This window comes from Capricornis sumatraensis, chromosome 12 (assembly GCF_032405125.1).
Source record: "Capricornis sumatraensis isolate serow.1 chromosome 12, serow.2, whole genome shotgun sequence".
In the NCBI taxonomy this organism is placed as follows: domain Eukaryota; kingdom Metazoa; phylum Chordata; class Mammalia; order Artiodactyla; family Bovidae; genus Capricornis; species Capricornis sumatraensis.
Genome location: NC_091080.1, coordinates 24,028,109 through 24,051,436, shown reverse-complemented (window position 1 = coordinate 24,051,436; position 23,328 = coordinate 24,028,109). Strand labels below are relative to the sequence as shown.

General features: G+C 36.9%; 1 protein-coding gene across 1 annotated transcript; it reads left to right on the top strand.

Annotated features, from left to right (window-relative positions):
• The first annotated feature begins 1,460 nt into the window (after positions 1-1,460).
• Positions 1,461-22,602, top strand: CCDC122 (coiled-coil domain containing 122). The gene is made up of 5 exons (XM_068984781.1): positions 1,461-1,503; positions 2,020-2,135; positions 9,207-9,605; positions 10,357-10,473; positions 22,453-22,602. The coding sequence occupies exons 1-5, from the start codon at positions 1,461-1,463 to the stop codon at positions 22,600-22,602; spliced, it is 825 nt and encodes a 274-aa protein (XP_068840882.1).
• The last annotated feature ends 726 nt before the right edge of the window (positions 22,603-23,328 follow it).

Sequence of the window (23,328 nt, the reverse complement as noted above, 5' to 3'; positions counted from 1 at the left end):
GACACTGTTGAGTATTTCTCTCAGGACTTCTTTAGCTTGATAAGATATTTCTGGATAGATTTGAGTTTCCTGACTTATGAAGCGATTTAACTTTGTTTTTGTTTTTATCAGATTGTAATCTTTTAAAATTTTGTTTTTTAAAAACACTTGTAACTAGTATACAAGTACTCTGTGTCAATATTTAACCAATCTTTAGGAAAGATATTTAGTGATTTTGTACATTTCCTAGTGGAAGCTTCCTTATATACATGCCTTACTGTTATGATAATATTTTACTTCTTCTGGCTGGCAAAGTTTATCATGATTTTAGTATGATTTGGAAAGATTCACAAGTTCTATAAAAAAATCAACTAAGATTTTTTTAAAAAGATTCCATCTAAAAAGAAAAATCCATATGTTCAAATGTTAAGCAGAAACATTACATTCCTTTTATTAATCATGCAGAATTGTGTGATTTCTTCTGTACAGGGATGGACAGGCAAAATCAGATATGCTTTTTCCAAAAACTGGTAATGTCTTTAATTCTGCCAACTCAGCATTCATTCCTTGCATTCATTCACTAGTAGAGGAAAGAACTCTTTCTTTTCATCTTTCAAGACAGAAAAATATCTCATCAGTTTCTCCTAAGTATAGAGGAGGTTGGTGATTTTAAACCTCTGTAAGGCTTACCTTGGCTGGCACTGGACAGGAATGCCATATTCCCTGCATCCTGTACCCATGGCAGAAGTTGCTAATCCATCTTATTACTGTTTTTCACAGATTCTGGTTGTAGTTTTAGAATACACTTCACAATAGTACTGGAGGTACCAGTTACTGATCCATAATAATTATTTACTTAAGATATATGTCAGATACTGTGTGGAGTATGTTACATACATTCATTATTGTGTGATCAGTCATGTCCAATTCATTGTGGCCCCATGGACCACAGTAGTCCACCAGGCTCCTCTCATCAGGAAATTTTCCAAACAAGAATACTGGAGTGGGTTGCCATTTACTACTCCAAGGGATCTTCCTGACCCACTTCTGGGAACCTACATTCCCAGGTCTCTGGGAAACTCCTCTCTTATGGTTCCTGCATTGGCAGGTGAATTCTTTACCACTAGCACCACCTGGGGAAGCCCACATTCATTATTACACTAGCCCTATGAAGTTTTACAGACGAGGACATTGATGATCAAATGAATTAAGAAACTTCTCAGGGTCATACTAGCTAAAAAGCAGGACTAGCAAGATCCATAGAGAGTTCTACTTTCTTCCCCAGTCTCTCACTCAATCATTGTATTTTACTTCCTGGAAGTGATGATGAATGCCATTGCCATCCCTGTGACACATTTGACAGTTAATTTACTTTCAGGATCACCAATACACAACACACAAAAAAGAAAAGTGAAAGATTATCAGCACTGATTATTTTGTATGAGAAAAGGTGAACTGAAAAGGTGGAAAGAGACACAAGAATGTCAGAAAATAAAAGGAAGAGTCAAGGAGTTCCCAAAGAAGGTAATGAAGCACTTTTCATAAATATAGAGCTGAAAGATGAGCAGTAACAGAAAAAGTAGTGTCATAGGAAAATTGGGTTAAAATTAGTAGCAAATTAGAATAGAGGAAAGCTGCCAGGAGGTAGCTTCTAGAGTGTTTAGAAAAGGCATAACAACCTGAAAATGCAGGCCTATAATGAAAATTCATCAACTGTAATTGAGAAATAGTTGTTATGGTAGCACTATAATTATAGTATATGTGCAGATGGTCTAGATAAAAAATTTTAGGACAATCAAAATATTTATAATGTTCCATAAAGGAACAGGTGTAGTATTGCATTAGGTGACTTTGAATTGTCTATTATCATGGCCTTTGATTTTAGTTTTGTTTATAGTCAGAAAGGGAAGAATATCAACCCTAAATTTAATTTATTAATGAGAAAACATCACAATTTTCATGATTTGGGGTGATGAAACATTAGTTTCTTAGAATGTTTGCATTTAGATTTTTATTATGTACTTTACTCTTTTTGTCTAGCTCTGGCTAAACAAGACACATCTTCATTAACCGATGCTGTAGAACAAGTTGCAAAGCAACAACAATCACAAACATCAGAAATAGAAAGAAACAGAAAAATTCTGTTCCATTTGCAGGTAACCTATTTCACAAAGTCTTGTAAATGAGTTTTTATGTTCTTCAAAACTATATTAGTAAGAGGACTTTATTTTGGGGGGCTCAAAAATCACTGCAGATGGTGACTGCAGCCATGAAATTAAAAGACGCTTACTCCTTGGAAGAAAAGTTATGACCAACCTAGACAGCATGTTGAAAAGCAGAGATATTACTTTGCCAACAAAGGTCCGTCTAGTCAAGGCTATGGTTTTTCCAGTGGTCTTGTATGGATGTGAGAGTTGGACTGTGAAGAAAGCTGAGCACTGAAGAATTGACGCTTTTGAACTGTGGTGTTGGAGAAGACTCTTGAGAGTCCCTTGGACTGCAAGGAGATCCAACCAGTCCATTCTGAAGGAGATCAGCCCTGGGTGTTCTTTGGAAGGAATGATGCTAAAGCTGAAACTCCAGTACTTTGGCCACCTCATGCGAAGAGTTAACTCATTGGAAAAGACTCTGATGCTGGGAGGGATTGGGGGCAGGAGGAGAAGGGGACGACAGAGGATGAGATGGCTGGATGGCATCACCGACTCGATGAATGTGAGTCTGAGTGAACTCCGGGAGTTGGTGATGGACAGGGAGGCCTGGCGTGCTGTAATTCACAGGGTCACAAAGAGTTGGACACGACTGAGCAACTGAACTGAACTGAATAACTTCTGAGGAAGCAATATAACATTTCTAATGTTCATATTTATACCTTCTAAATTATTTCTGGTGTCCTTAAGTAAGGGGTTCACTGGTGTCTTAGATGGTAAATAATCCACCTGCAATGTGGGAGGCCTGGGTTCAATCCCTGGGTTGGGAAGATCCCCTGGAGGAGGGCATGGCAACCCATTCTAGTATTCTTCACTGGAAAATTCCCATAGACAGAGGAGCCTGGTGGGCTATATCCATGGGGTCACAAAGAGTTGGACATGACTGAGTGACTAAGCACACGTAACATCCTTAAGTAAAATCTACATGAATATTCCAGTTTTGAGGAACATTTTTGCAGAGATTCAACAATGTCATCATACTACAGATAAGCATAGAAAACACAATGATCACATAGAATTATTTTAAATTTGCTTGATAATTTTTCCTAAAATGCTGAATTGAAGGAAGGTTAAGTTTTTAAGCCAGTATTTTTAAAGATGTGGCTTAGAAATTACTAGTTGCCAGTGAACATTTCAGATAGATAAGGAACATTTCAGGAAGATAAGGAACATTTCTGTGTTCCTTAAATTTTTCCTGGAGAAGGAAATGGCAGCCCACTTCAGTATTCTTGCCTGGAGAATCCCATGGACAGAGGAGCCTGGCAGGCTATAGTCCACGGGGTCACAGAGAGTCAGACACGACTGAGCAACTAACACTTAAATTTCAAAATATGTTCATAATTCCATCGCAGGAATCTGAAAACCATACCTGTTTTTGTATTCAGCATAGACATAATTATTCTGTTAATAAAGCTGAAGAAGGAAAAATGAAAGTGTTTTTACTTTTTAAAGATTTTTAAAGTTAAATGTATCATTGATATGAAAAGAATATACTCTAGATCTGAATTGCCAGGAGATGATTTGTTACTTCTAGCTCCTTGATATAATCTTTCCATGCTTCTGTTTTCTCATTTGTAAAATGGAAATAATAATAGGACCTATCTGTAAGGTTTTCATGATAATTAAATGAAAGAATACTTGTAAACATTACTTAAGGTATCCTTGCTGGGACCCTGGTGGGCAGTGTAGGGCCAGATTTTGAATATGGTTTTAGGCATTAATGCAACAACAGATATGATAATAATTACACTATGTGCTAGTATAGATTTCTTGTAAATATTTGCATTGCGTGAAATTAAAAGACACTTGCTCCTTGGAAGAAAAGTGATGACCAATCTTGACAGTATATTCAAAAGCAGAGTCATTGCTTTGCTGACAAAGGTCTGTCCAGTCAAGGCTATGGTTTTTCCAGTGGTCATGTATGGATGTGAGAATTGGACTGTGAAGAAAGCTGAGCATGGAAGAATTGATGCTTTTGAACTGTGGTGTTGGAGACTGTTAAGAGTGTCTTGGACTGCAAGGAAATCCAACCAGTCCATCCTAAAGGAGATCAGTACTGGGTGTTCATTGGAAGGACTGATGTTGAAGCTGAAACTCCAATTTGGCCACCTGATGCAAAGAACTGACTCATTGGAAAAGACCCTGATGTGGGGAAAGATTGAAGGCAGGAGGAGAAGGGGATGACAGAGGATGAGATGGTTGGATGGCATCACTGACTCAATGGACATGAGTTTGAGCAAGCTCCAGGAGTTGGTGATGGACAGGGAGGCCTGGTGTGCTGCAGTCCATGGGGTTGCAAAGAGTCAGACATGACTGAGTGACTGAAATGAACTAAGTCACTTTAGGAAAAAATACATGTTGACAGTAGGATATAATATAAAAATAATAATGTCTTAGATTTCTATAAAGAATCATTTCATAAAACTTGTCAATCTTCAAGGAGTTTTAGAGATGTTATTTCATTTATATTGAGAACCTAATTTCTGTTAAGCATTTTGCCGAACATTGTCCTCACTCTTAAGCTACTCACCATCTGTTGAAAATGAAAGTGAAAGTGTTAGTCAGTCATATTGGACTCTTTGTGACCCCATGAACTTTAGCCCACCAGGCTCCTCTGTCCGTGGAATTCTCCAGGTAAGAATCCTGGAGTCGATTGCCATTCCCTTCTCCAGGGGATCTTCCTGACCCAGAGATGGAACCTGGGTCTCCTGCATTGCAAGTGTTTTACCATCTGAGCCACCAGAGAAGTCCTCACCATCTGTTGAAGAGGGAGACAAATAACTAAACAAATAATTACATGCAGGGAAGTATGTCAACAGTAGAGACATAAACACAGATTTAACATTGAAAAAGGAGTGATCAGTTGAGTTTTAAAGAATAGCTGGAGTTCACTAGAATGATTGGGTGTATGGGCTTGGTTTGAGGGTTAAAGGGAAATGAGGATGTGATATTCTAGGCAAAAAAAAAAACTGAGAAAATTCAGAGGCCTGAAATAGCATTGGTACATTCATAGAGCTATAAGTAGTTTGGTAGTGGAATAGCATAGAGTGTATTTTGAGAAGCAATAAGAGATGTATAGCATGAAAAGAAGCTTAAATTTTATTTTAGAGTTGATGAGAGGGTTTTGATAGACTTCAAAAGAGTGAATGATTAAACTTATGTTTTAGAAAGAGAATTCTAGATGCATGAAAGATACTTGTTATAATCCAACATCAATTTAAGATAAAAACTACCAGCAAATTAGGAATAGAAGAAAGTTCTAACCAACCAAACGGGGCATCTACATAAATCCTACAGGCAACATACGTAATAGTGGAAGACTGAATATTTTTCTCCTAAGATCAGGGATAAGGCAAGCATATATCTTCTTATCACTTCTGCTTATTCTGTGGTACTGATAATTCAAGCCACTCCTTCACAGAAAAAGAAATAAAAGGTATCCTGATTGGAAAGGAGGGAGTAAAAGTTTTTATTCACATACAGCATGATTTTTTTGAGTAAATCCTAAGGAATCTATTATTTTAAAATCTGTTAGGACTAATATGAATCCACCTGCAATGTGGGAGACCTGGGTTCAATCCCTGAGTTGGGAAGATCCCCTGGAGAAGGGAAAGGCTACCCACTCCAATATTCTGGCCTGGAGAATTCCATGGATTATATAGTCCATGGGGTCGCAAAGAGTCGGACATTACTTTCACTTTTTCTGGACTAAGAAGGGAGTTTAGAAAGGTTGCAAGATAAGATTAATTATAAAAACCAGTTGTATTTGTACATTTTAAAAGAAACAATCAGAAATTGAAATTTAAAAAGCATTATTATTTACAGTGGCATCAAAATTATGAAATAGGGGTAAATTTAATAAAAGTATTATAGACTGAATGTTTGTATCACCCCAAAAATTCATATGCTGAAGCCTTAAACACCCATGTGGCTGTGGTTGGAGATGAGGTCTTTGTCAGGTAATTAGGCTTAGATGATGTCAGGAGGGTGGGATACTGGTGGTAGGGTTAGTGCCCTTAGAAGAAAAGATACCAGAGAGCTTGCTCTTTGTTATGTGATGACACAGTGAGAAGTTGGCCCTCTGCAAGCCAGGAAGAATTCTCACCAGAACCTGACTATGCTAACACTCTGTCCAGCCTACAGAACTGTGAGAGAGAAATTTGTGTTGTTTTAGCCACTAAGTCTATGATATTTTGTTATGGCTGTGCTATAGCAAACTAAGACAAGATATAAGACCTGTGTACTAAAAACTGCAACACACTGTTGAGAGAAATTAAAGACCAAAATAGAGAGATATACCATTTTCATGAATCATAAGATTCAGTATTGTTAACGTGTCAGGTCTTTCTTGTCTGTCCATTGTTTAAAAGCAGTTCTACTCAAAATTCCAGCAGGCTTTTTTAGAGAACTTGACAGACTGATTCTAAAAGACCTATGGGAGGGAGAGGAAGAAGCATGGAAACAGGGAGACCAGTTAAGAGCTGGGCCATGCTACAAAGACTGGTCACAAGTGAGTTGGGATTTTATTTTAGAGGCCCAGGCTTCAAGGTTTGCTGTTAAATAGGTTGTGAGGATAAGATTAAGGGAAGAATCAAGAATGGCTTCTAGGATTTTAGTATCCAAGGTGGAAAGTTTATTGAAATCAGAAAGGCTGAAAGAGGAGCATATTGGGCTTGAAAATTGAAAGCTCTTTTCTGAATATGTATATTGAGATGGCTGTTAGATATCCAAATAGAATGTCAGATGGGCATTTTAAATATCAAAACTGGAGATAAAGATTGAAGTTCATCAGCATGTTGTATCTTTCAGTGTACTTCCCTCTCCTGTCTCTGTCAAGAAAAGGATAGGCTGAGTCTGCCTTCTTAGTGAAGTGCTCCCCTCCCATAATTATACATTAATTTAAAGAGGATGACCATACTAGACAGAAGAAAAAGAATAAAAGCCTATAGTAATAGTGATGGGAAAATCTACAGAATTTGATGAATAGTTAAATATAAAGAGGGCTTCCGTGATGGCTTAGACAGTGAAGAATCTGCCTGCAATGCAGGAGACTCAGGTTTGATGCCTGGGTCAGGAAGATCCCCTGGAGAAGGGAACAGCTACCCACTCCAGTATTGTGGCCTGGAGAATTCCATGGACAGAGGAGCCTAGTGGGCTACAGTTCACAGAGTCACAAAGAGTTGAACACAACTGAGCAACTAACACTAAATATAAACAGAAGTGAGAAATTAAATATGGCTCCCAAATAAATACCATTAACTAAGTTTGGGAATATAGAGGTGTGGTAATTTGCATTTTTGGTCCCAAATATTCATCCTTGTGTATATTTTACCCTTTACCATTTATCATTATAATCACCTCCCATAGTGGATGGACATGCTTTCTACCCCTCCACTGAGAAGTTTGATCATGTGACCAGATGGTATGTTAGCAGATGTTATTCTAACAGAAGTTTGAAAAAGTTTTTACGTAATTGGGCTTCCATTCTTTCCATCTACTGTAATCATGAGAAGGACATGCCTGACCTGGCCCACTGGAGGATAAGATACACGTGAAGCAAAGCCAAGACACCCAGGTCAGCCCAATTGGAGCCAACCTAAACCATTTTACAGACCGCCAATCTCCAGACATTTGAACAAATCCACCTGAAGTTAACAGAACCACCTAGTGGGTAGCAATACACACTAGTGTGTTACAGCGTTTTTGTGGTTCTGACAATTGGCAACTGATACAAGGGAGAATAGGATGGGCCACAGGAGGGGAGGTGTCGTCTGATTTTTGGACAATGAATTTGAGATGCCCAGTGGTAGCTGGGCATAGGACTTAATAGCCACTTACATTCTGTGAATCATCAGTATATATGTATCTCAAGATCTAAGTATGTGTAAGATTATCCAAGGAGCATAGATAGAATGAGAGAAGAAAATTATGATGACTGCCCCCCGAGGGAAACCTGTATTTGAAGAAACCAATGAGCCAGAGAAGGAATGCTCAGAGGTATCTGAGAAGCAGAGATGCGTGTTGGGTAGGTTTAAAAAGCAGATGCTGGTTAGAAATGCCAAATGTCCCAAAGAGGTAAGAGTTATGTGTGCTCTGTCATGTCTGACTCTTTGCAACCCTGTGGACTGTAGCCCACCAGGCTCCTCTGTCCATGGGATTGTCCAGACAAGATTGTGGAAGTGGATTGCCATTTCCCTCTCCAGGAGATCTTCCTGACCCAGGAATCGAACCCATGTTTCCTGAACCTCCTACATTGGCATGCAGATTCTTTACCACTGCACCACTTGGGAGGCAAAGATAAATATACCTTCATACTTATCTTACAAGTGAAGAAAGTGAGGCTTGAATAGGATAATTACGTTTGCTATTTGATCATGGGCTTCCCTGGTGGCTCAGACAGTAAAGAACCTGCCTGAAATGCAGGAGACCTGGGTTTGATCCCTGGGTTGGGAAGATCCCGGGGAGGAGGGCATAGCAACGCACTCCAGTATTCTTGCCTGGAGAATCTTCGTGGACAGAGGAGCCTGGTGGGCTACAGTCCATGGGGTCACAAAGAGTCTGACGTGACTGAGCAACTCAGCACAGCATGTATAAGCTCCCCAGTAAACAGCAGTTAAGGGCACTAGAACTTAGATCTTTTGTTCTTTTAACTCAGAGTTTTATTGTTTTTATCATAAATTTTTCTTTAGTTTGTACTTCTGATGCCCACAAATATATTGTTAAAATTATTGTAAAGTATTTTTTATATATAAAATGTTGAGACAAATGATAAAATTTTAATACTGAGAATTAGATGAACATTAAAAAATAAGAAATATGTAACCCTGGGCTCCCTCTGATTATAAGATAATTTCATTACTTTATTACATGTCTCCTGTTATGCATCAATTTTTCTATATTTGATAAAAAATATTTTTTATGTTAAGTGATTTTTCTACACACACTGTGGATCAAAACAATGGCTTTTCTTTCATGTTGAATATCATGAATTAATAACAATAATGTTGAAATATCTTACAGAATGAACTTCATGAGCTTGAAACACAAATAGCATCTGTCTCTGCAGAAACTAAAGAAACAGAAAGGCAAATTTATCAGCAAGATGCTGCCATACAGAATACCAGACTTCAGTGTGGAGACCTGGAAAATCAAATCAAATCCTTACACGCAGAAAATGTGAAGCTTAAATCTGACATAGAAACTGCCCAAGAAAATTTTGAGGAACAAATGATAAAATATAATGAATACTATGCCAGGATAAAAGCACATAAAGATAGTTTGAGAGAGGTAGAGAACAAATGGTCATTTATGACTGAACTCAATGAGAAACGAGACCTCGTAAAAAAACTAAAGACAATGAAAGAGGAACTTAAGCTGGATCTCCAGAATCCAGAAGGAAACCTGATGAGACAAGCACAGGTTTGAAATATCACTTATTAAAACATTTTCTAGTATTCCTTTTTTTGTGAGTACACTTACTCAGCGATAAATTATCATTAACTTGGTAGAATACCCATGAGTGCTCTAACTGGATTCACAGCTTTTAAAAACTTGTATAAGTGCATGAGTTATGTAACAACTATGTCAAAAGTACAAATGCGTAAAGGAAACATCCCCAAATCCCTTGTGGATTAATAAAAATATATGGTCCAACAAAATCAGATGAACAATTAATCCATTTGTTACAGAAAGTATGACTCACAAAAATGTTAACTAGCTTCCAGTCTAATGGATCCAGACCAATTAAAATCTATTTAGTGTTCTTAATGCTGTTACACAAACAATGTGAATTAATAATTGCACCCTAAGCATCTTTTTCTTAATATTCTTTGAAGACTTTGGGAGACAAAAACTTAAAATATCTATTATTTCTCCCTAAGAATTAAAAAAATATCCTATACACCATTGCCAAACAGTTGCTGCTATGACTTCCGCTTTCCTTTGTGTCTTATTTTCATTTGGTTTTTACTTCTGTATCTTCAAATCTAAGGTTTGCTTGTTTGAATAATGCTTTCTCGTTCCTTATACCTATAGAAGTAACATTGTAATCGTATTAATCAAAATTAAATGTGACGGTTAATCTTCTTAAATTATAGAAACACTGAAATCTTGGATTTATATTGGCGATTCATTGTTTGACATGTATATTTTAAATTTTATAAACATACAGGAAGATATTACAAAACTGAAGGATGAAATTACAACTGTAGAAGAATCCATCAGTGAACAAACTTGTTTTCTTCAGGAAGAAATAAAGACACATGAAAAATTAAGAAAAGAAATAGAGGTAAGTCTTAAATATCTGCATTTCAATGTTTTATGGGATCATTTTTTAAACTTTTATTAATACTGTAGTCATAATTTGTGTAGTTTACTAGCTAGAGAACCAAAAAGAACTACGAAAAACAGTTGATACATCCAAACTATTAATAGATAAGTATAGATAACTCCCAAAATATTCAGATAATTGAATGTATTCAAGAAAAGCAAGTACTCAGTCTTATTTCAGTCTGACTTAGAGTTCTTCCCTGGTGGCCCAGAGGTTAAAGCCTTTGCCTGCAAGGCGGGAGACCTGGGTTCAATCCCTGGGTCGGGAAGATCCCCGGGAGAAGGAAATGGCAACCCACTCCAGTATTCTTGCCTGGAGAATCCCATGGACGGAGAAGCCTGGTAGGTTACAGTCCACGGGCTCACAAAGAGTCGGACACGACTGAGCGACTACACTTTCACTTTCACTTTAGAGTTTTTCCAGGTCTCATTCCATCTGGTGGTGGTGGTGGTGGTTTAGTCGCTAAGTCACGTTCAACTCTTGCAACCCCATGGACTGTAGCCCACCAGGCTCCCCTGTCCATTGAATTCCCCCAGCAAGAATACTGGAGTGGGTTGCCACTTCCTTCTCCACATTCCATCAGCTTTGTAACCAATTAATATGAATAGACAGCAGAGGCTATCCAGTCAAAAAGGACCACTCATAGACAGAAATTAAAGACTCTTCAAAGTAAAGACAATGGAAGTGTTGGTATTTTAAACCTCTGATATCCTATCTGTAATTTTCAATAGTCCAATTAGAAAACAAACTGAATGATAAATTAAAAGTGAGACTAAATTTGAGATGCCACTGGTAGACCTTATAGTCATTGTTTAGATGAGTGGAGAACAAAAAGGGAAAAGTGTATGTTGTTAAGGGCAAATAATTTTCACCCATTAAAATTACTTTGGAAAATAACAAGATACATATTTTCAACTTGCTTGTGACTAATTTGACACAATGAAAAAGCAACAGGAATTTGAAGACAAAAGCCCTCACCTTTACAAAACATTCTCTTTAAGAAACACCATGATTTTATCTTCTATTTTACTAGCAATGTAAATAAATGGGTATTTTTACCCTTCTAAATATCAAGATTTATTATAAACCTATATATGTGGCATAGAAATAGAAAAAATGATTAATGAAGCAGAAAAAAGGAATCCAGAAATAATCCATCATAAATGGAACAAATGAAATGTTAGTCATGTGAAAAATTACAACAATTTTGCAGTAAAATTAGATTCCTACCTCTGAACACATACATACACAGACTTCCACAAGGATTAAAGATAATGTAAGGGACAAAATTACTTTGCATTTGCATTACAGAAGTATTTATTTTAAAAGACACAGACATATATCCAAACTGCATGATTAAATACTACTTTTGGCTATATCATAAATTTCTAGATTATTGAGATGCAGCATAACAATAAAGAAGACTAGACTTGTTTTGAGAGGGTGTATTTGTAACATACATAAGTGACTAAGTGATAAGAAAATTTCAAACAAGCCATAGAACCTTGGGAATATGGTTTGAAAAGTCTTACCTTTTAAAACATAAATGTATATAAAAAAAGATAAAACCCAATGGAAATGATGACCAACCTCATTAACAGTAAGGGATTGATAAATCAGACCCCTAAATAAGGCCCCAAATTTGGTCTGTCAATTATCCATATTAAAATTTGTAAGATGTGGACCACCTGAATTCTAAAATATTATTGGTATGAGAATAAACTGGTAAAAGCATTTTGGAAAGAAATTTGAGATTCTTAATAATTTTTATTAAAGTAGAGCTGTCATAAGAGTAGGTACATTATTTGTAAGGCTTTAGTTTGTTTCAGAGAAGGCACTGGCAACCCACTCCAGTACTCTTGCCTGGAAACTCCCATGGACGGAGGAGCCTGGTAGGCTGCAGTCCATGGGGTCGCTAAGAGTCTGACAGGACTAAGCGACTTCACTTTCACTTTTCGCTTTAATGCCCTGGAGAAGGAAATGGCAACCCACTCCAGTGTTCTTGCCTGGAGAATCCCAGGGACGGGGGAGCCTGGTGGGCTGCTGTCTGTGGGGTCGCAGAGTCGGACATGACTGACGTGACTTAGCAGCAGCAGCAGCAGCTTGTTTAATTTTGACAATTTATATATATACCAAGGAAATGGCAACCCACTCCAGTATTCTTGCCTGGAGAATCCCAGGGACAGGGAAGCCTGGTGGGCTGCCGTCTATGGGGTCTCACAGAGTCAGACACGACTGAAGCGACTTAGCAGCAGCAGCAGCAGTGATACAATGACTGAACAAGATATAAAACTTCTGCATCATGCCTAGAAAGATCTCTTGTCCCTTTTTCTCAGGCTACCACGATTCTGATTTTTTAAACAGCTTTATTGAGATATAAATCACATAACATATAATTCACTCATTTAAAATGCATAATTAAATGGTTTTTAATATAAATACAGGTATTGAACCCACGTCTCATGCGTCTCCTGCACTGCAGGCGGACTCTTTACTACTGAGCCACCAAGGAAGCCCATGTAACCATTACCATAGTCGATTTTAAAAATTTTCGTCACCTCAAAAGAAACCTGATACCCTTTAGCTATGCCCTTTTCATCTGTCTATTGTATTTGTCTGTATTTTTGCTCCACCATATTCTTTCTTCCTACCTGATGTCCTAAGATTTGCTCCTTTATTGCTTTCTTTATCTTTCAAGCTTCTAAATTCGTTCTTTTAGGAGAGGTCAGCTGGTGGCAGTCTTGGGATTTTTTTTTTTTTTTCATCTGAAAATGTCTTCGTTCCCCCTTTCATCTCTGAAAGATGTTTTTGCTGGATATAGATTTCTGGGTTAACTGTTCTTTTCAGTTGAAAAATGCTGTGCCACTTCTTTCTGGTCTCCGTAATTTCTAATGGGAAATTCACTGTCATTTGAATTGAATTGTTTTCCTCTCAGACATTTGTTTCTTGCCGCTTTCAAGCTTTGCTGTCTTTGAGTGAAGTCGCTCAGTCTGTGTCTGACTCTCAGTGACCCCATGGACTGTAGCCTACCAGGCTTCTCCGTCCATGGGATTTTCCAGGCAGGAGTACTGGAGTGGGTTTTTTCTGGAATTAATTTCTTTGGATTTATCTGATTTTGAAAATTCTTAACGCCTCAGTTCTGTAGGCTTATGTCTTTTGCTAAATTTTGGAAATTTTCAGTTCTAATTTATTTGAAACTTTTGCAGGTCTGCCTTTTTTCTCCTACTCTTCCAGAACTCTCATGGCAGAAATTATAGGTCGTTTTTTTGATAGAGTCCCACGGGTCCCTGAGGCTCTCTTCATTTCCTTTTTTCAGTCTTTTGTCTCTGTTGGTCATATTGCATACTCCTTAGTGTTCTATCTTACATCCACTGATTCTGTCCTTTATCCCCTCCATTCTGTTATTGAACCACCCCACTAAGTTTTTTATTTCAGTTATTGTGTCTTTTCCATTTGTTTTTTTTGTATCTTTTACTCCTTTTCTGAGACTTTCAATATTTTTATTTGTTTCAGGCACATTCCTTAATTACTCATTGAAACATTTTTATGATGATGGCTTTAAAATGCCTGCCAGATAATTCTAATCTCTGCATTTTCTTGGTGTTGGCACATGTTGATTGTTATTTCTTATTTAGTTTGAGAGCTTCCTGGTTCTTGCTTTGGTGAGTGATTTTCTGTTGAAATCTGGACATGTTGGGTATTATGTTGTAAGGTTCTGTATCATTGTTACTTCCACATAGTAGTAGAAGTTCAGAGACTCCATGGACACTCGTGGAGGGAATAATGACTTCCTGTTATTGCTGGTCAGAAGTGGGAGTCCTGGCTGCCCACTCGGCTTCTACTGATAAGCCCCTGGCTGGGTGGGGCAGGAGCACCTCATTACTGCTCCCACATAGATGCGACCTCGCTACTACTGAGTGATGATAAAAAAACCTCGACTCTCCGCTAGGCCTCCTCTGACACTCTCCCAGTGGGAAGGGGGAGAGTGCCTTGTTAGCCACTAGATGGAGCAGAAGTCTAGCCTCCCCAGAGTGGCTCCCCTCACACCAGGGGATGTGGTTGTTACTTTCCAGAGAGAATGAAGAGTCCTGTCTCCCCACTCAGCCTTCTCTGACACCAGCCCAGCAGCAGGACTGGGGCCCTGTTGTAGCCCAGCAATGGTGAAAGTTTAGGCTTTCCACTCAGTGTTTGCTGGTGTGGGTGGTGGTGGAGCCATTGTTTTTTCCGTGGTGTTTGACTTCAGTAGAGTGGCTACTACCTCAAATTTTCAGTCTTAGGCTGCCCTTTCCTGGGCCTTTGATTAGAGAGCAGGCTTTTCCTGGATTTGTTTTGTTTTGTTTTGTTTTGTTGTTGTCTGCATCTGTTGGCATTTCAAGCTTGCTTTCTTCCTTCCTCTTATCTGTGATGTATGAGGCCAAATGAAAACCCAGGGAGCTATTACCAAGTCGTTCCTTGAATTCTAAGGCCTCCAGTCAGTTTGCCTTCTTCTCTCCACCTTTCAGAACTTCTTATGTTAGTTAATATTATATCCAATGTCCAGGGTTTCAGTTCTACTTGGCATGAGGAGTAGTTATATGAAATACTTATACTTTATTTTGACAGAAGCAGAAGTGTACATGGGTATATTTAGTGGTAAAGGGTGATGTAAGTGACTGCTAATGTTAGATTTAGATGGCATGTCACTGAGCTTAATATTCAGTTTTTAATGTTTTCATCATTATACTTATTAAGGTGAAATTCAATAAACTCTTTTTAAGCTTTCATAATAGAGTTACTAAAGATTCTTTTATACTTTTTTTAAATTTTTATTTTTACTTTATTTTACTTTACAATACTGTATTGGTTTTGCCATACATTGCCATGAATCGGCCACGGGTGTACATGAGTTCCCAATCCTGAACCCCCCTCCCACCTCCCACCCCATATCATCCCTCTGGATCATCCCCGTGCACCAGCCCCAAGCATCCTGTATCCTGTATCGAACCTAGACTGGTGATTCATTTCTTACATGATAGTATACATGTTTCAATGCCATTCTCCCAAATCATCCCACCCTCTCCTTCTCCCTCAGAGTCCAAACTTTTTAATCTTAGTTTTATTAACTCTAATGTATTAAAAATAGTCCTTAATTCTATTACTATATTATGGTTGAAAAATGAAATGAAAAAATGAAAATCTAAGAAATTAGAGATTATCTATAATAAACTATAGCACTGAAGGACAAATGCCACAGCATTGCCTTGAGAACACTGCATTTTTTTTCCCCAACAATTTCTCTTATTGCTTGATGAGAATTCATCATTGATATAAGTAACCTCTTTCTCAAAACAACCAGTTTTTTGAGAGGATAAATTTAAACAGATATTTATTACTTATTTCTTTTTCGAGTCTTTTTTTTTTTTCTTCCCCTTCTGGATGTATTCAGCTGTGGCCTTGGTGCAGTTCTTGGTCATCTTTTACCTAGGTTATAGCATTCTTTCGTTCTAATGTTTAACTCTTTCAAACATTTTGTGCTTTGCATGTTTAATCTTCATATTAATGCTACTGTTCACATTTTTGATTGAGAAAAAATGAAAATGGTTTTTGGATTTTACGGTTTTTTTTAGTAAATATGTTTGGTTGTTTTAGGCCATGTCTGAGTGAAAGAAGTATTTCAAATACTTACCCGCAAATGCCTTTTTGCCCCTGTCTACTGTAAGTCTTTAAATACATTGTTGAAGAAAGGAACTAAAGATAAGAGAGAGGAAAAAGTTATGAGTCACTGATGAAAAAATTGGGAAGCAAAATACAAAGCATACAAACTCAAAGCTTCAAATACAAAGCATTAGGCAACGATCAGTAATTTTTAGTTCAAGGTTTAAAAACATGTTATTTGCCAAATCTAAGCATTTTCAGGAAGGAGAAACTAGAGCATTTAAGAAGTTTTTAGCAAATGATGAGTGCTGCAAGTAACATTTTGTAATAATAGGTATTATGTAAAGCACCTTAAGATTCATTGCTAGTTACTCTTGCCTAAATTTTGTTCAATTTGAGCTCCAAATTTAAAGTACAGGAAAGATTTAAGTGTGCTTCCGGAGCTAGTAGGAAGCAGGAACAAAACACATTTAACTTGTTACAGTATACCATACAACTTACACAACTAACTAATCCATTCACTTATTGAGGTCAGCCACAGAAATGACTATACAACTAGAACGGCTGTCCTAGGTGAAAAACCCAAAGAAACAAAGATAGAAAGGTAAACTAAAGGCAAGGTAAGAATGATTCAGATAGCGAGATAACATGGTAACAAAAATACAGGGAGAAATAGTCAGTATTATTAAATCTGTTGTTGTTTATTGATTGCCTGGTATTTTTCAAGCACTTTTTAAAAGCTATCCCATTTAAATTCTCATAGTAACATATTTTATAGAATTTCAGAAAATTTAGATAACGTGTAATTTTATATAGCTAGTGATAAGAGACAGTATAGAATATGAGTCTATGTCTTTTGGACTCTACCCCAATCTTTTTATCTTCTGAGCAACCAGGGAAGCCCTGAAAGTCTCTCAGTTGTGTCCAACTCTTTGTGACCCCATGGACTGTAGCCCGCCAGGCTTCTCTGTACATGGGATTTCCCAGGCAAGAATACTGGAGTGGGCTGCCAGTCCCTTCTCCAGGGAATCTTCCCCACCCAGGGACTGAACCCGGGTCTCCTGCACTGCAGGCAGATTCTTTACATCTGAGCCACCAGGAAAGCCCAATCTTTTCTAAAAATGGTTCTACTGTCTCCATGGTTTTACCTTTTCCAGACTGTCATATAGTTAGAATCATATACTTTGTGGCCTTTTCAGATTGGCTTCTTTCACTTAGTAATTGCATTTAAGGTTCCTTGTGTCATTTCATGGCTTGATAGCTCATTTTTTCTTTTATTTATGTATCTTTTTATTGCTAAATGCCTGACATTTCTCATGATGTACTCTGCATATAAGTTAAATAAGCAGGGTAACAATATACAACCTTGACATACTCCTTTCCGAATTTGGAACTAGCCTGTCTGGATATACAACAGTTTATTTTTCACCTACTGAAGGGCATCTTGGTTGCTTCCAAGTTTGAGAAATTATGAATAAAGCTGCTATAAGCATCTGTTTTTGTGTAAACATCAGTTTTCAACTCGCTTGAATTGAATTGGTTTAGTTGATCAGTCCTATCTGGCTCTTTGTGACCCTATGGACTATACTGCTAGGCTCATCTGTCCATGGGATTTTCCAGGCAAGAATACTGGAGTGGGTTGCGATTTCCTTCTCCAGAGGAACTTCCTGACCCAGGGATTAAACTGGTCTCCTGTATTGCAGGCAGTCTCCTACATTGCAGGCAGATTCTTTACCACTGAGCCACCAGGGAAGCACTTTGGGTAAATGCCAAAGATTATGATTGCTGGATCATGTGGTAGAATATGGTTAGTTTTGTAAGAAATTGCCAAATTGTCTCCCAAAGTGGCTGGACCATTTTGCATTCCCACTAGCAATGAAGGAGAGAGTTCCCATTGCTCCACATCCTCACTAGCATTTGGTGTTGTCGGTGTTTCAGATTTTGGCCTTTCTAATAGATGTGTAGTGATATCTTGTTGTTTTGATTATTTCCCTGATGACATTTCATGTTGGGCATATTTTCATATACTTATTTACCATATGTTTGTCTTCTTTGATATGGCGTTTGTTCAGGTTTCTGGCCTATTTTTTAATTTGGTTATTTTTTCTCATTGTTGTGTTTTAAGAATTTGTTGTGTATTTTGAATAGCAGTTATCAGATGCGTCTTTTGGAAATATTTTCTCCCAGTCTGTGTCTTGTTTTATTCTCTTGACAGTATCTTTTATAGAGCAGAAGACTTAACGAGGTCCAGCTTATCAATTATTTCTTTAATGAATTGTGCCTTCAGTGTTGTATGTATGTATGACATCACCAAACCCAAAGTCATCTAGATTTCTCCTTTGTTATCTCCTAGGAGTTCTATGGTTTTGCATTCTATACTTAAGCCTGTGATCCACTCTGAAGACAGAAAATAAGCAAGAAATAAAAAAGGCAAAAGAGACTAATAGAACACAGATATTGAAATGGTAGACTTAAATCCAAGCATACCATTAGTTACATCAAATGTAAATGGACTAAACAATCCAATTAAAAGGGGAAAATCATCAGATTGGATTGAAAAAACAGTTTGGTAACATAACTTTTTCACAAGAGATACATTTTGAATATAGACACATGATTTGAAAGATGGAAAAAGATAAACTATGAAGACATCAATCTTAAGAAAGCTGGTCATAACTGTATTAGTATCAAGTAGATTCTAAGATATGGACTACCCCCAAAGTTGAAGGGAGCCAGACAGTTTGTCAGAAATGAATAATAATAATGAATGTAAACTTACCTAATCACAGTGCTTCAAAATACAGAATTAGAAATGGACAAAATTAAAAGAAAAAGACACAAATCTACAGTCATACTAGAGAGCTTAACCTTTTTGAGTAATTGATAGAACAATATAGAAAATCAATAAACAAGCATATAGAAAATTTGAACAACTAATCTACCAACTAAACTTAATTACCACTTATAAAATACTCTACCTAGCAACTGTTGATTATACTTTGTTTTCAAATGTACATGAAACTTTCACCAAGACAGACAGTATACTGGATGATAAATTTCAAAGAATTTTATATTCTTTAATCACAGCAGAATTCAGTTAGAAGTCAGTAACAGTAGCAAAACTAGAAAGTTCGTCAACATTTTGAAATTAAGCATCACAATTATAAATAATCCGTGAGTCAAAGAAGAAATCACAAGAATTATTAGAAAATATTTGAAATTGAATGATAATGAAAACAGCATATAAATATTGTGAGGTACAATTAAAGCAGTATTTAGAGAAAAACTTACAGCTTTAAATGTGTATATTAAAAAGGAAAAAGGTTTAGAAACAATTATCTAAGCTTCTATCATAGAGGACTAGAAAAATAAGCCAATAGCAAATAGGGAGAAATGACATAATAAATAGTAGAAATGAAAGAAATAGAAAATGGAAAAACAGAAAAATTGACAAAGCCAAAAGCTGATAAGACTGATAAAATTGATAAACTGTAACAATACTGATCAGAAAAAGGAGGATAGTGGGGATACTACTTTAGGTCCTATAGACTTAAAAGGGTGATAAAAGCCTCTTTTAAACAACTTCATGTCAATAAATTTGACAACTTAGATGAGATGGGCAAATTCCTTGAAAAATACACATATCATCATCAACACAGGAAGTTACTTTTATGTTTAGCTCTATGATCCATTTCAAATTAGGCTATATAAATGGTATGAATTAGAAATCAATGAAATTGAGCTCATAATTAAAACCCTTCCCATAAGGAAAGCTTCAGATTGACATAACCTCACTGGTAAATTCTATCACATATTTAAGGAAGAACTAATATCTAGATTATGCAAATTCTTTCAGAAAATTGAGGCAGGAACTTTTCCAAGCGTATTTTGGGAGGCCAACCTAACCCTGACACACAAAATGAACAAGAACATTATCAGAAAAGTAATTACAGACCAGTGTTCCTCATGAACATAGATGCAGAATATTTTCACATTGACTATAGCTGGTATATATAAAAAAGTTAATACCTCATGACCAGGCAAAGTTTATCTCAGGAATCAGAGTACATAAAAACTCAAATGCCAGTTTATTAATTTATAAGAATGCACAAAACTCTCAAGGAAATCAGAAAACTTGTATCAGTCATTAGTGTTTCTTCTCCTTGTAAGGAAACGACACTGGAAGCCAGATATCACGAAGCTGGTTACTGAGCATGGACATCAAGTCCATCACTTGAGTTTGAGTGCTCTTGACCTCTGGCTCTGGACACTCAAGGAGCCAATCTCCATAACAGTGTTATTCTTATCAGAGAGTCACTGAGTGGGAACTATCTTCACTTGCCCATTCTTATGCTGTGTTCTTCACATAATCCCTTCTGATGGATTATTCTTTCTTTAGTTTATATTATAACCCTCCATGCTCCTCTGCCCATGGAATTTTCCAGGCAAGAATATTGAAGTGAGGTGCCATTTCCTACTCCAGGAGATCTTCCCAACCCAGGGATCAAACCCGCATCCCTTAAGTCTCCTGCATTGGCAGGTGGATTCTTTACTGCTAGCACCACCTGGGAAGCCCAACTTGATATATATCCCTTTGAATATATTTGATATATTGAAATCTTCTTTTGAATATAGTTTCATTACCTAATATGATAATGTTTCTGTTTACTAATTTATTTATAATTCTTTTAAAGTCAGTTTCTGTTTTGCCAACATATCAGGAGGCCTAGTTCACCAGTTTGAATGAACTATCTGAATTTCCAGAATTAAAAAAACTGAAAATTTAAAAAGATGTAAAGATTTTAGTTATTTATGTGAAGTCTTAGTTGATGAGTTTTTATGTCAGTATTTTGGAATACCTAGAGTGTCTCTGTCCTAGTTCCCCTGATGCTCTGCAGAACTGTGTTTCCATATAATTTATTTCTTTTGTAATCCCGTGTATTGTATTTTATACATTTAAAAACATTCTAAGGAGTCCGTGGTCCTTGCTATACTATCAAAATGAGCCATGGCATGATAAAGGTAAAGAAGCTCTGAGCTCACTAAGGGAGGAACTCTGAGAGACAGAGGCGCTCCCCTGAGGGTCCCAGGAAGAGGGCCCCCAGTAGAAAGGAAAGCTGAGTTACAGAGGGGGAAGGGGAGACAGCCTGGGGAAGAGTCTTAAGGTCCCAGAAACCCAGAGTCTTGTCTCCCTACAGCCATCTTAAGCTATAAGCTTTTTTGGCAAATTGGTTACTTTGATAAATGTGGCCTGGTGTTTTGACAAACTGATTCTTTTTTGTATTGACCTAGAATCACCTTCCTGATTGACTAGAGCTCTCTCTTAAACAGATATGAGAATGAAGGGGTAACTTTCGCAGTCCCGTTATTCTATTAATATTATTCTATCAGTTCATTTAAAAAGGACATTTTACCACAACACCACTGTCACACTCAAAGGAAGTACCACGTCATACCCACTAAGATGGCTTCGATTTTGACCAGAAAGGCAGATAATATAAAGTGCTTTCAGTATGTGCAGAATTGGAACCCTCCTCCATGCTGGTGAGAACGTAAACTTGTACAACCAGAGTAGAAAACAGCATGGCAATTCCTCAAAACAGAATTATTAAATGATCCAACAGTTCTATTTCAGGGTATATGCCCCCCATAATTGAAAACAGTCTCTCAAAGGAATATTCATACGCCCACATTCATTGCAGCGTTAGTCACAATAGCCAGAAATAGGAACAACCCAAATGTCCTTAGATGGATGAACAGATAAACAAAATGTGGTATATGTACTGTGTCATGCATAAATACTGACCTACTGGCAGGAAAATGGCCTACATTATTTCCTAGATCTTTTTGATCAGTTGGGTCTATATTTCAGTGAACCACTTGATACAGGAAAAAAAACCATTTCTCTTAACTGAAAACTACTTTGATAAGTAGAAGGCCCTTCATCACAAATGCTTGCCTTGGGTTCAAACCCCAAACACCACCATTTACCAGCTGTGAAACCTTGAGTGTGTGACTTAAACTCTTTGATCTTCAGTTTATACAAAAATGAGAATAATAATCTTTATATCATAAGGAGTTATGAGGGTTTAATCATATGTAAAAAGCTCTCATCACAGTATCTAACATGCAGTAAGCATTGAATAAATAGTTATAATTACTGTTTATTTTTTATTATCATTATTATTTATTAAGTAATTTTTAATTGAGTGCTTTCCTATTTAGAGTAGTCAAAATATCCTTTATGGCTGTTTACTATTTTTCTTTCTCAAACCCTGTTGATATGTGCTCTTCTTTTAATAGGTACAACATAAAAGATACGGTGCAATTCTTAAGCGTTTGCACTGTCAGGTAAATAAGCTTCACTCAAATAGAAGACAATGGCAATGGAACATCCAACAGCTGGAAAAAACCGCTGCTGAACTGAGAAAACGTATTGGAATGAAAGATTAGCATGGCTATAGGGTGTTGCAGAGCCTGGACTATGCCACAAAAATTATGGGATAGAAAGTTGAGAAAATCTTGTGGTCTTAACAACAGCATCCACTATCAAGGGGTTGTCTTAAGGACAGATACATTTTCTCCTTTTTTGAACCAGTCATCTGTTTGTTAAAGTTCCTTCCGACACTATGATTGATAGCAATAGAGAGATAGTAGGAAGGCTCACAGAATAGTGAAAGACTCTGTATGAATATTTTGAGTGTATAAGATGTCCTGAACTCATCAATGCCTATTTATAAACATGTTGCCTTCACTATTATATGAAGCAAACATTTAGAAGATAAGAAGCACTTGAATTTTCAATGATTTGAATTTTTAAGGTATTTTAAATGGTTGTCTATTTCAGACAACCTGCTTTTTTACCTTGGCTTCAAAGAAGTCCATAAATATTGACATTTATTATAATGTTGTTATGTAGTCAAGGCTTTCGATATTTACTTAGTTTTCTCTTTTATCCAGAAGGTAACAATCATTTTTTCTTTGCTGTTGGATAAATGTATTTTAAAGCTTTGCAGTGTATACAATCTTTTGTTCACTTTTCTGTCTATACATTCTTACTATTTTATAGCTAAATGCAAGTTATAGCATCATGTATGACAAACATACCAGCTCTTGAAAAATGAATGTTAGCAAATGTAGACTAGCATGTATTTTTTCTCATGCATGTCCACAGCAACA